Source organism: Amaranthus tricolor, chromosome 17 (assembly GCF_026212465.1).
Source record: "Amaranthus tricolor cultivar Red isolate AtriRed21 chromosome 17, ASM2621246v1, whole genome shotgun sequence".
Taxonomy (NCBI): domain Eukaryota; kingdom Viridiplantae; phylum Streptophyta; class Magnoliopsida; order Caryophyllales; family Amaranthaceae; genus Amaranthus; species Amaranthus tricolor.
In genome coordinates this window covers 7379176-7393204 of record NC_080063.1, presented here as the reverse complement: position 1 = coordinate 7393204, position 14029 = coordinate 7379176, and the positions used below count along the sequence as shown (strand labels likewise).

The window sequence follows — 14029 nt, the reverse complement described above, 5'->3', positions numbered from 1 at the left end:
CTTTTTTATTCTTGGTTATTTTCTCTCTAATTCCCTGTAAAATATAAACTTTATCAACTTATGATATGAATGGTGAATTTAACTCCAAAAATCTTAAGGTAAATACTGATATTCAAGATTTTTGTTAAATTTCGTATTTTAAAATTGGTTCTATGATGTATGATATGATATGTGGCATAGTCATCTTCTTAGACACTATCATCAAACAATAAATAAAAATTTTATTAAAATTCTACATTGCATGATATGTTGGCTTATGCTTGTATTGTATCTTAATTTTATTATAGTTGAGTGCGCATATATAAAGGGAAAGAAAAAAAATTATAGAAAAAGAAAAAAAAGTGAAAAAAAAGAATAACAAAGCAGGTTGAAATCCCAAAAGGAAAATAAAAGAGCGACATTAATGAGTGAGCAAGTGAGAAAAGACAAAGTAAATGAGTGAATGAGACGAAAAACCAAAAATGACTTTATGGCCAAAATAAAATATAAAGAGGGATTTTGATTATTTGCATCTCATTTGTACTTGGTATAACTGATATAAAAAGTGAGAGTCATAAGGTAGGAAATTGGATGTGCCATCACTGGAGCTGGAGGGATAAGTGTAGTTTGGTTGTTTTACTTTTCATGTTCTCTAGGAGATATAAGGGGTTAAAACGTAGGGATATCGAGGTACTTTTTACGTCGTACCTTTGTTTATGTTGTGTTAGTGTTAGCCAAGTAAAGAGGACAAGTGAATTGGTTACACTATAGACTATAATAGACTAGGAAGAGAGGCGTAATAAGTAGATTAAGATAGTAGGAGACCGTGCGTGGCCTTGTTTTTACGTTAGTTTAACTTGAATTTGTTCAAGGACGAGTAAAGGTTAAACATAAAAGAGTTTGATTAGTGCAATTTTTAAACTAGTTTATATGCTTTTTAATGCATACTAATATATTTTTGCTTTATGAACTAATTGATTATAATGTTTTATGTAATTTGAGGCAAAAAATAGAGTTTTGTCGGTCTTACGGAGTGATAAGAGGGTGAAAACTTGGATAAATGGCCTAAGATCCCTATCAAATGTGGAGACATGTGCTAAAGAATAACAAACAAAAAAGTTATGAGTGATAGTTTTTATACAAAACTTCCAACGGCTCGCCACCTGCCAAGAAAAGCAAACTGGACAAGTTAGAAGAATGAGATACTTTTGCCTAAAAGCAGCGACTTGTTGTAAGTTATTTAAAAAGTTATTTTTTTTGGATTTTCCGATTACAACTACATTATGCACAAAATTAACAAAATTGGCCGTTTATGTACTTGTTGTATCAGGGTCACTAACGTTTCGCTTTGCCTTACTTAAAACAGTTTCCAATTGCAAAAGAGTTGACGGTTTCCAAATAAATTGTAGTTTCCCAATCCCATTCATAAGACTCCCTCGTTAAATAGAAACAAGTTAGTTGCTCTATCGTGGGCACTAAACTAGTTCAGATATCGGAGGCCAAAATCGCAAGAATTGATTAGATAGCACTGGGTTTAGAATGAGACGCTCACCATTTTATAACGTCATATAAGTCATTTAGCAAGAAAACTATATATCGATTGTAATGTCATAAAGTTCGTGTGGTGTCAGGTGTGGCAATAAATGCCGGCATTCCTACCTTGTTCGAAGTGGCAGCCTAGACCCCAAGTCAAATTTCCAAACGTGAATTACTGGTATTAATTTAAGACGGATCAACATTTGCCAAATACTTCGTAAAACTAAGATAATACCAATTACCATGTATTGAGGATTTATCAGCTGAAGATAACTTTCAATAAGAAAGGAAATTGTCCCACATCGGCTATGAAAGATACTAATAAAAGAAAAATCCTTTAAATAACTTCCACAGATCTCATACCAACTTACGCAGCCATGTAGTGAGCACAAAGCGAACTATTCTTTCGCCTTTTACTAAAGAATACCGTGTGTTCGCTGCATTAAGTGGCATACGTTTATTTTTGGAGGGAGTTCCTTACCTGGAACTTCCAGCAATTCTAGTTAAAGTTGTATTCATTTGCTCTTGTAACATCTGTATTTATTCAGTCTGGGTTTACAATTTTCAAAGAACTAAGCACTATTCGAGTTCCATGAACATTATTTGCAGCTGTTAGCGAATATTGAATTTCCAAGTCACATTAAACCAGAATGATGAAGTTGAGAACAGAGCATTTTGGATTAACCCAAGTTGTTGATTGAAAAAACATGTAATTACGTAGTATCCACCAAATGAATTTGCAATCCATGTTTTGTACTTTTGTTCTATAGCAAGCTGATGAGATTTGCAAAACAAGCAAAAAGAATCATTTAACACAGAACAGAAGAGCACAAGTGCAACAGACGAAGACAACCGGATCCGGTTCCCAGAACGGCTGAGAATAGAGTCCACCAAGGTTATCAGCTAATACCCAAACAAAAGATGAAGCAAGTATCCCAATTAGACTATAGCATTGGTGAATCTTACATTTGGAATGTTAATCAGGTCAGTGGAGGTATTTCTGATTCCCAACAATCAATAAGATTAGCTGCACAAAGTGCAATCAAAAGAAATCCACGTAAAACATCTAAATACCAATCAAATTCACACCGGATGAAATAAATAAATGATTTGAAACTTGAAAGTATTCTTGTTTCTTAGCAAATAAAATCTCATAAACAGTGTAATATTCATAAGCTTGCCTAATATTTTTGTGTTGATCTGTATTTCCTAATGGCTCCTACATTGGCTACATACATATAACGCAGTGGTAAAAGTCAGTTATATAGGGTTATATATTGTCCCACATCGGAAGATAACAAAAATGCACATCACAAAGAAGACTATAAAAGTTAACTGATGTATTATTTATAACATACTTACCTGGACGGGGTCTATGGGTGATCAATAAGACTCATGGCCTAGGTTGCTGGCCTCCATTGCACTTTGTGAGGAGCAGCAGCCTAAGATCTCCCCAAGTGGGAGAGTCTACGTCATAATTTGTGGTAGAGGGGGCCTGCGTTCGCGCGGCCCCTGTCAATTCTAAGTTTAAGTTGTATCGTGTCCATTTGATTACTTCGAGTGTGATGATATGTAAGACGCTGGGTTACAAGATAAACTATCCTAAAGGTAAGAGAAGTAAAATTTTTGTAGCTAGCGGCTCCGTAAGAGTTACAAATTTTTCAGGAATTATAATCAGCAATTTTAAGTAGTGGTCACAACACATTGAAATTTGGATCTTGTTGATATAAGCAGAGATAACAAATAAATGTGCTAATTTTCCTCTCCTTAAAGGTGATTAGCTTATTGTATAGGCAGAATAAAAGCACGTGGGTGTCATTTCAAAGTATTGATTCGGAGAAAATGAGGAAAAAAGGATAAGGAAGACCAAATATTATCAACTTTGATGTTTTACGTTTAGCTATTATTATAACCATAGCTTAATTCTGAGTCCTGAGTTAGAGTTGTTTCAGAATTTGCTCACTCTTCAGTCTTGCCAAAGGATTATATCTTAGAAAAAGAAGTTTTAATGCAGCTATGGTTGGCACAAGGCTATCTCGTAGCAAGTACTTATGGTGAATTTTATTGTAGTGAATAGTGTTGGAAAATAATCCATATGTGATCCCACATTGAAACAAGAGAGATGTCTTGACTAAGCTATATAGCTGATGGGCTATTATTTTAAATATGCATGTGTTGAGCATGATGTAGTTACCAAACTTGACGTTTTAGGGTACTCTTTTTTATCACCTCCATTGTATTTGAGGTATCTTAATCTGCTCTATAAGAAACAAGAGTTGTGTCCCATCTAAAAATTTAGTAAAATGACGTTTTAATATATAATATTTACAGGCCTGTAAATAGTATATTTACAAATAATCAGAATTTTTGAGAAAGTTGAAATGGAAAGGGAGGAAAATTACTTGCCCTTCATTTTTGACTATTTTCTTATTAATTTCCGATCAAAAATTAGTTGGAAAAGAAAAATTATTTCTAACTCTTTTGCTGACCATATTTTGGTCAGAAGAAAAATCTTGTTTTTTCCAAAATTTTTTAGTAAAATAAGTTTTTTTCCTTGACTTTATTATTTAATTTTAAATCTTCATCATTAGTTTAGAATTTTAATTTCATTTTAATAAGTTTGATAAACTTTATGTAACTAACACTATACTAATATGAATAAAACTAAACTAAAACAACTACTAATAATATACTATTATGAAGAATATTATAGTATACTATACTATTGCCACTAATAACATACTAATACTTAGCTAATGTGGTTGGAAATATAATGCAAATACAAATAAAACAAATCGATTTGTATTTTCCTTGTGTGGATGACAATGAAACTCCTTGCTTTGTAGATGATGCAAATGCATCAAGTGATCAAGACCTTGCAAAAGCACCAAGGAACAGCATCACGCACATGGAAATGGGAACAGCATGGAAATGGGAACAACTCATGGTTTCAGAACAGCACAGCAACAAACTAGCGACCAAGCCACCTTGCACGACACGTGGAGACCAAACCTATGCATCTAGGACCTAGGCTAAAGTGGAGATGGAATCTTGGTACATGGGACTTCATGCCTTAGCCCAAGAACATCATTATTCATCATGGAAAACCCACTGAAATTAGCCGTGAAGGTCAGCCACTCAGCAGGAAGTACAGATCAGAACAGAACTCAGTTGCAAGCTTGTTCTGACCAGCTGACCTAGCACGCTTTGTCCAGATCGTGTTTTATGGTATCTTATGCCACCAAGGGTAGAAATGGAATCTCTACACTAGGAACTTGCTATCAAGGTCCTAAAACCATTCTAAAAAAGCCACGTGGAGTCCTATAAGCTGAGTTGAAGGAGGGCTGCTCGACTGATTTGCAGATCAGAATTTGTTCCAAGTGTTTTTTGTTTTCAGTTTCTGTTTTAAGTTTCTTGTAATTAGCACGTGTATTTTAAATAAGGCTCGTGTCATTTATAGCCGTTAAGGTAATTGAGGACTCTATATAAGGAGGGCCTCACCCATCTAATAAAAAAGAATTCACGTTCATTATGATAATTCAATACAGAGGTATTTCAGAAAAAGTGTTTTTCTGTTTTCTTCTTCGAAGTTGGAGGCAACTTCATCAAAGGCTACGGAGTATCCTTTGATCCTTAGAGTGTTAAGAGTTGTGGAGCAGCCTTGATACTTTAAGGAAACCTCGAGTGCAAGGTCTAGAAGGCTTTGTACATATCAGTTTCGTGTCGATCATAGAGGAGGGTCACATCACAGGTGATCAACATCAGAAAATCAAGAACGGAGTTCTTGGTTCTGTTTGTGGTTGTTTCGTGTTCTTTTCATGATCATTTCGTAGTATTTTTTGTAGTAATCATTGAAGATTCAGCGCAACATTCATCCTTGCATAACCAAGGCCTTAATCAGCCCCGGTTACGCATCAAATTGGTATCAGAGCACGGTTCACGAAGGGGACAAGGTACGCATAGAGGAACCGTTGTTCATATTCTGCAGTTTTTGAGGTTTGAAACGTGATTGATTTGGAGGACCGTTTGGGGTTATTTTTCAAAACTGTTTTTTCAACATATTCTTCATTGAGTTGGTGAACTTTTTTCGTTGGAATTATTGGATTTGGTGGAGTAATGAAGGAGATATGCATTATTCTTTACATACTGCGCACAATTGATCAGTTCTGTATAGTGTGGTAAGTTGTCTTCGAAAACCTATCAAGATTCCTTTCTTTGGCCTTCATTTTCCATCACATTATCAATTAATATCCTATATTCATCAAAACACTTCATTTGTGCACTTTTCCTTATGTTTCATAGGCTTCTTGATTGACCCATTTCAGTGTTGCTTTGAAAAAGTACAGGGGGTTCATTTTTTTTGTGTCTTCTGAATTTTATCTTTTCATCCTTCATTTTTGAGTCTTTTTCATTGTTTCTTTTTTTCACATTGATTCATTTTGAGTCTAGTTTTGGTGAGTCTTTTTGTGTAGTCATTGGGGTTGTGAAAAAAAAGATGCGCAAGTGTTTTTGACCAAAGGTCTCAGAATCAATTCAGACTGTATGTGTGTAGTAAAATTTGATTTGTGATCAAACCACACAATATTTTTGAGTAATTTCAATTCTGAGTGTTTTTAGACATCTTGAGTTGTGTTGTCACCAATTTTCATCAGTATTGGAGTTGTTTTGATTGGGTTCACAGTAGTGAAAGTGGAGCACACAGATTCTGAAATTGTGCTGAATCAGTTATGTTGCTTTCTGTTTTGTGCACAAAAATTCCAAAACCTTGTGTCTTTTTTCTTTCCTTTTTTTTTCTTTTCACCCTTTATTGAGTCTAAAAGATGACATTATCAAAGTTAAACGTGAACAAATATCGAGCATTTGATAAACCAGAACATGAACATGCATTAAAGGATCAGCTACAATCATTGGAGGATAAGAAATCCAACCTTGAAATGTTAAAGGAGATTTTTGAACGACTTGGATTTTGGGAGCAAGTTGATCATTTTCAGAAACAATTGGTAGATTCTAGGATTCAAATGCAAAGCTTGAAGAGAAAGCTTCTTCTTCAACAAGAAAAGTTGAGATTTCAACAGAAATTGCAAGAGAGATGTGGGGATTCTAAAGTGGTGACTGTTCTTAAGTATGACCCTGATGCTAAGTCGGGTAGGCTTATATTTAACATCACTTCAAAGTATGTTGATATAGTTGCGCGCCCTCCACCTCGTTTTAAGAATATTAATGAACTTAACCAGGTGATTAAAGAAATTCATGCAGAAATGAGTAATGATATTAAAGGTGATGATATTGCTTCTAAACAAGAGGAACTTGACTTGTATGCAAATGTGATTCCTATCTATGATGAATATCCAGAATCAGATAGTGAAGAGTTTGTTGAAGCTCTTGAAGAAGTGGTTGAAACATCTTGTGTAGAGGTTGTTCATGATCTTGAAAGCATGGTTGAACTTCTGTTGAAAGCATTGGAGATCTTGAAGAGATTGTTGAGACTCTTGAAGAAGTGGTTGAAACACCTTGTATTGAGAGCTTTAAAGATCTTGAGAAGGTTGTTGAGACAATTTGCATGGAGAATGTTGGTTCCACAATGGAGTGCTTTGAAATAGTAGACTTTCATCCGAGATTGGAGCTTGGCTTACAAATAGAGCCAACAAAGAAGCATGAGTATGTAAGGGTTGATGATTTTGTTGAGTATGTTCATGTTAGTAAGTTTGTGGAGTTTAACCCTACAAAAATTCGAGGTCGAATTTTTTCTAAGAAGGGGGGAATGATACAAGTTAATTATGGTCTAGGTAATACAAGCAAGCTAATCTTCTTGGTAAGCTTGTTTAACATATGGGTATGGCTCATTATGCAAGTGAGGGCAAGAGCTTTCATCCTTACATGTGTGATGATCATGGGGAACATGGTTTCTAGCTTAGTGAATGGGCTGAATGTGTTTAGAATGTGCTGAATCAAGTTTTATTCCAAGACACTTGAAGATTCAAGAGGACACAGTAGATGACAAGGCTTCTAAATCAGAAGAGTAAGAGTGCAACAACAGCTTTGGGTGGTTATTCTTCAATTGCAAGTGGCTGTTCAGTCATGTTCAGATTAGTAGGTGTAGCTGGTTACAAAATGTGCAGACCAGTACAGTTAAATGCAGAAGAAGACTTAGGGTGTGATTGAGATTGTTAGGCAGAATACAGCAGCAACAGATGAAGCATTGTGCAAGCCAAAAAAGTCAATAGCAACCAACAAGCATTAGGTGTATTGGGCGTTAGTTCAGCAAACCATGGAGTATGTAGAATTGAGGACAATTCTTTTCCAAAGAGGGAGGAATTGATGCAAATGCATCAAGTGATCAAGACCTTGCAAAAGCACCAAGGAACAGCATCACGCACATGGAAATGAGAACAACTCATGGTTTCAGAACAGCACAGCAACAAACTAGCGACCAGGCCACCTTGCACGACACGTGGAGACCAAACCTATGCATCTAGGACCTAGGCTAAAGTGGATATGAAATCTTGGTACATGGAAATTCATGTCTTAGCCCAAGAACATCATTATTCATCATGGAAAACCCACTGAAATTAGCCGTGAAGGTCAGCCACTCAACAGGTAGTACAGATCAGAACAGAACTCAGTTGCAAGCTTGTTCTGACCAGCTGACCTAGCACGCTTTGTCCAGATCGTGTTTCATGGTATCTTGTGCCAACAAGGGTAGAAATGGAATCTCTACACTAGGAACTTGCTATCAAGGTCCTAAAACCATTCTAACAATCCACGTGGAGTCCTATAAGCTGAGTTGAAGGAGGGCTGCTCGACTGATTTGCAGATCAGAATTTGTTCCAAGTGTTTTTTGTTTTCAGTTTCTGTTTTAAGTGTCTTGTAATTAGCACGTGTATTTTAAATAAGGCTCGTGTCATTTATAGCCGTTAAGGTAGTTGAGGACTCTATATAAGTAGGGCCTCACCCATGTAATAAAGAAGAATTCACGTTCATTTTGATAATTCAATACAGAGGTATTTCAGAAAAAGTGTTTTTCTGTTTTCTTCTTCGAAGTTGAAGGCAACTTCATCAAAGGCTACGGAGTATCCTTTGATCCTTAGAGTGTTAAGAGTTGTGGAGCAGCCTTGATACTTTAAGGAAACCTCGAGTGCAAGGTCTGGAAGGCTTTGTACATATCAGTTTCGTGTCGATCATAGAGCAGGGTCACAGGTGGTCAACATCAGAAAATCAAGAACGGAGTTCTTGGTTCTGTTTGTGGTTGTTTCGTGTTCTTTTCATGATCATTTCGTAGTATTTTTTGTAGTAATCATTGAAGATTCCGCGCAACATTCATCCTTGCATAACCAAGGCCTTAATCAGCCCCCGTTACGCATCAGTAGATCCCTAAAGTAGACACCATGAAAATAAGATTGCAACAATTAATGTTGCTCGAAAATTCGATATTTGTAGTAGGTGTTCATACACTTTCCTATTGTGATATTTCTCCACAAAGGTGCTAGCTTGGGATGATAATGAAATTCATAATGAGATGCAACCTACACAACAATATACTAGCATAAAGTCAAAGGACATTGCAAAAGTAAAGACAAGTGTTGTAGATGGATAATTCACTTATGATAATGTATAAAAAGTTTATAATTCTCTTTATACACCACATGCAAAAGAAAAGCAAGAACAATGTATGTTCATGAATAAATTCATAAAATGAATTTAGAATGATGGGCTTGATGTGTGGAATACCCTTTGCACACTCCCTCTATTTATAAAGTAAAGTGTCAACCAATGCCTATTATAAAACAAGTGTGTTTCATTAAACAAAGCCTATGAACCCAAAGGTTGATTCACCAAAGCTTATCAATGAATCAATTTAATATTTCATCATTACTAACAAAGTAGTTAACATACGTTAGTGATTTGATAACAAACAACACAAACGAAATAAACTAACAAAACCGCCAAAACAAGACAGGGGATTGACGACCAGTCGCCGCAACCTGGCGACAAGTCGTTGCCAATAAAGTCGACTCGGCTTTCACCCAAACGCCGACTCGTTTTTGGGTTATGTCTCATTTTGAAACCCTGCTTTCAACAAGCGACGACTCGTCACTACTTTTCCACTGTTCTTCAATTTACATTTTTATTTATTAGGCATACTAGATAGTGCTCGTGCGATGCATGACTTTATTAATATTTTCAACAAATTTGTATTATTTAAGAAATTAAAATTTTAAGAAATAAATTTTACATTGTAGTTATACTCGTTTCACTTTGAATAGTTGTACACATTACATACATTGTATGATTTGTATCATACTTTGCATTGTGTGCGCAAATGATTGTGAAAATTTTATTCATTCTATTTGTTTATATTTAATATTGACTATGTATTTAATGTAATTATACTTATACTTCTACTTGTTTATTTTGAATAAAAGGACAATTGGTCGTACATGAAGTATGCAATACAAAATTATGAATATTTTTAATAAAAAAAATAACATATCAATTTATGCTAACAAAATTAAATATTACATTAATTTATATAAAGTATTACAACTATTAACAACACCCTTTAAAATTAATTTAACATAAAAATATGTAATTATTTTATAAAAGTTTAAACAAAAAAATAATTTTTTTGTCATAAAAAATATAGTGACTTGCATAAAGATAATCACAACCTAAATCATAATAGAATTAAGGAAAAATTACCCTGAATAATACGAACTTTCACTGATTTTCCTACAATAATACGAACTTTCAATTAACCATGAATAATACGAACTTTGATACTTTTTTCCCGCTGGCATACTTGACCTGTTGTTAACCTGGAGAAACGGTAAAATCTGCTTTTCTTCCTCATTTGCTGCATCAGAAGGCTGGGTATTTCGACAGCCTTTATTTGAAACTTGCTCATCTTCCTCATTTGCTCACTCTCCTCTTCCAATTTAATTACTTCTTCCAACATCTAAATTTTTTTTTTCCATTTTCATTATAATCTCTAAAGTAATTTGATATTTAACATGTATTCTCCTCCGTCATCATCTCAATCTAGAACTTCAATTGCAAAAGGAATTCCTTTATGTAAACATGGTGTTCATGCTAAATTACAAGTAGTCAAAAAAGGAACAAGGGTTGGTGAGAGGTTTTATGGATGTGCATTTTGGCCAGTAAGTTTATTTTTTTTCAGTAGCTTTATTTTGTTTTATGTTATTTTTGAATTTCTTTATCAATTAGGGTTTCATGATTTGGTTTGAAATGTAGGCACAAGATTGCAAATTTTTTAAGTGGGAAAAAGATGTAGAGTATACAAGTGAAATTTCTTCTTGTTTGGAAGAAGAGAAAGCTATGTTGATTGGCAAAATAAGGAAATTGAAGGCTAAGAATGCGAAGTTGAAAGAAAGCGAAGCTATGTTGAAATTGAAAGTTGTTGAATATGTAAACGCACAGAAAGCGTTAAGTTTTGTACTTGTTGCATCATGGGTTTTATTTGTATTGTTCTTATTTATGTTAAGCTAAGTATAAGAATTTGATCATGTAATGGAACTTTATGTATTGAAAATCCAATGTTTTTGATAATTTTCAATAATTACCTTTACATACATAAGCATTTCTTACACACAAAAGAGCTATTACCTTTACATACATAATTTTCAATAATGTTTTTGAACAATGCTCTAATCCGTAGATTATACCATAATCGTAACTTGATACATACAAAAAAGTTATGTTTTCCAAAAGAGCAGCAAAATGACACTTATTATTACAACATCAATTCTTTGTTGTCGATGCTTGGGTTGATATTATTTCAGAAGAGTTCTTCTTAGGCTTTCCCCTTTTAGCAGTACTTACACCACTCCTTCCGCTTGCACTACCAGTCCTACCCCCTCTACTCCCTTCCCCTGCTCTAATTGTTCTGTTGCCTTTACCTAAAGAACTCGGTTGTGCAGACACGTTGTGATGGGATAACTCTGGTGTGTTCGTTGCGACATCAACAATCTTTTTCGGTCTTCCTCTTCTTCTTTTCAATGGAGGTGGTTGCTCAACCGCTTTACCCTTATCCGGACATTTCCTTTTGTTATGTCCAACCGTATTGCAAATGCCACATGTCATTTGAACCCCGTGTCTTGAGAGCTTTCCCGGTTTTTTAGGATCTTCATGCGGATCCTTAATTCTGTTTTTTTGTGGTCTACCCGGACCAATCTTAATTGGAGGAGGATCGATCGGTTTGTCAATTTTAGGCCAATACCTCTCGCCAATACAAGGATTGATGCTTCCTTCATATGCTCTCAAATAAGCCTGTCTAGTGTAGCACTGATCAACAAATGACTCAACCTCCTTGTGCAAGTAAAAAATAGATGCAACTGCATGACAACATGGAATCCCTCTTAAATCCCATTTCTTGCAAGTACAAGTTCTATTTTCAATATCAACCTCTAAAACATCCATACAATAGGCTACTTGGAAACGCGTTGATGTTGAAGGAATGACAGTGCACTTAGCTGCTTCTTGCTTCTCTGAGTCTAACATTTTTTGTACTTTGGGACATAACAAACCCTTCCACTTCTTCAATGCCTCTTCCTTTTTATTTGCCATCCTCTTCATTAGCATTGTTCTAATTTCTTCAAGCATATCTATTAAATGATGGGATCTAGCATTCATGATGTAATTATTAAAAGTTTCTACCATATTGCTCAAAATAACATCACACTTGCCGTCTAGTTTGACAAAAGATCTACAAAACAAGTGTGGACCACATTTCCTAAAGGCATCAACAGCAACCGGATTAACATCCTCCATCTCCGTAATTGCTTCCTCAAAATCAGCCAAGTTGTATGCTTTGACACATCTCCAAAACAGTAATTTCAACTCTTGTCCTTTGAACGACTTGTTCCAATTTGCGTAGATGTGCCTAGCACAATGCCTATGTTCTGCTTTTGGAAGCTCCAGCTGGACTGCCCTCAAAATGCTCTGTACAGGATATAAGTGAATTATTGCAGAATACAGAATGTTCTGATATGGGCTTCACATCACAGAATGTACAATGCAGAATGTTCCAGCACAGTATCACAGAATGTACAATGCATAATGTTCCAGCACAGTATCACAGAATGTACAATGCAGAAATGAACATCATTTTCAATGTTTCATGTTTCATGTTTTCATGTTTCATGTTTCAGCACAGCACATTTTCATGTTTCATGTTTCATGAACATCATTTTCAATGTTGAATACATAATGCACAATTCAGATTGCAGTGTACAATGCTAATCAATGTTGAATGCAAAATGCAGAATGCATAGTTCAGAATGCTGTGTACAATGCTGAATGCAAATGCTGAATGCATAGTTCAGATTGCAGTGTGTTTCTGATTTCTGATATGGGGTTCATCAATTGAGAATGCAACATGTTTATCATTTTCACGAGAATGCAGTGTGTATTGAGAATGCAGAACGCACAATGTAGAATGCAGTATACTAAATACAACTAAATCCAGCTAAATCCAGCACAGTATACTAAATACAAAATAGCTAAATCAGTAAGGAAGGGTGTATACCTGGTGTTCATCTGATATTAATATCCAGTCTTTACCATTATCATGAGGCACACACTTCTTCAATTCAGAAATGAACCATTGCCATGATTCATTGTTTTCACCCTCAACAACAGCCCACGCCAATGGATATATTTGCTCGTTAGGGTCTCTCCCAACTGCACTTAATAGCATTCCTCCCAAGAATGTTTTAAGAAAACAACCATCAATGCACAATATTTTCTTGCACCCATCAACCCAACCATCTTTAATCCCTTCAAAGCAAACAAAAAGCCTCTGAAATGTGGGTGGATTTGTGCTTGGATCGGTAACAACAACGAAGTGGCTATTAGGGTTACTTCGTTCTAAAACCCCAACATAACTCATGAGCTTCTGATAATGTTGTTTCATGGATCCATGTAACCTCCTATGTGCAGCATACTTAATCTTGTATGCAAAGCCCCTACTAATGATAATTTGAAATTGTTTCCTAACAATATCAACTAGTTCTGCAGAAGGAATGTGTGGCCTTGACTTGAATAAATCAAGTAACTGATCTGCACACCAAGAAGCTTTGAATTGTCGATTAGAATCCATGTTTCTTTGACAAGTGTGATCACCTGTAACACCCCGATATTTTCCGATATATTAAATGGTTTGCTAGTAATATTATTATTATTATTCTTTTTAGAAGAATATATTATTTATTAAATTATATTAAATTATTTATTTTGTTAGTAGGTTAGATCATGAGACTTCAACTTTTTAGGCAATTTAAACCATTTTAAGTTCAAACCTTTTTCCTAACCTATCTTAATTTCAAAAAAAAAAAATGAATGGGAAGTTGAATGGATGGCCGGCCATATGGAGTAAGGATGGGAGTTTAGTAACTTCTTAGGAATATTAAAAGATTTAGGAGTTATTGCCTTCCATAAGTATTGTCTTAATTTTCCTTAATTGCCTTATTCCCTCCATCTCCTAATTTTCCTTACA

The 14029-nt window shown here is 35.1% G+C and overlaps 1 protein-coding gene and 2 non-coding genes across 3 annotated transcripts; all 3 read left to right on the top strand.

The window, feature by feature from the left end:
• Positions 1 to 1888: 1888 nt before the first annotated feature.
• LOC130804897 (U5 spliceosomal RNA) lies at positions 1889 to 2005 on the top strand. The gene has a single exon (XR_009040078.1). It is a non-coding gene; the product is annotated as a U5 spliceosomal RNA (small nuclear RNA).
• An 864-nt stretch (positions 2006 to 2869) lies between these two features.
• Positions 2870 to 3030, top strand: LOC130804909 (U1 spliceosomal RNA). Its single transcript, XR_009040089.1, has one exon. It is a non-coding gene; the product is annotated as a U1 spliceosomal RNA (small nuclear RNA).
• Positions 3031 to 10526: 7496 nt separating this feature from the next.
• LOC130803694 (uncharacterized) lies at positions 10527 to 11022 on the top strand. The gene is made up of 2 exons (XM_057667894.1): positions 10527 to 10673; positions 10768 to 11022. The coding sequence occupies exons 1-2, from the start codon at positions 10527 to 10529 to the stop codon at positions 11020 to 11022; spliced, it is 402 nt and encodes a 133-aa protein (XP_057523877.1).
• The last annotated feature ends 3007 nt before the right edge of the window (positions 11023 to 14029 follow it).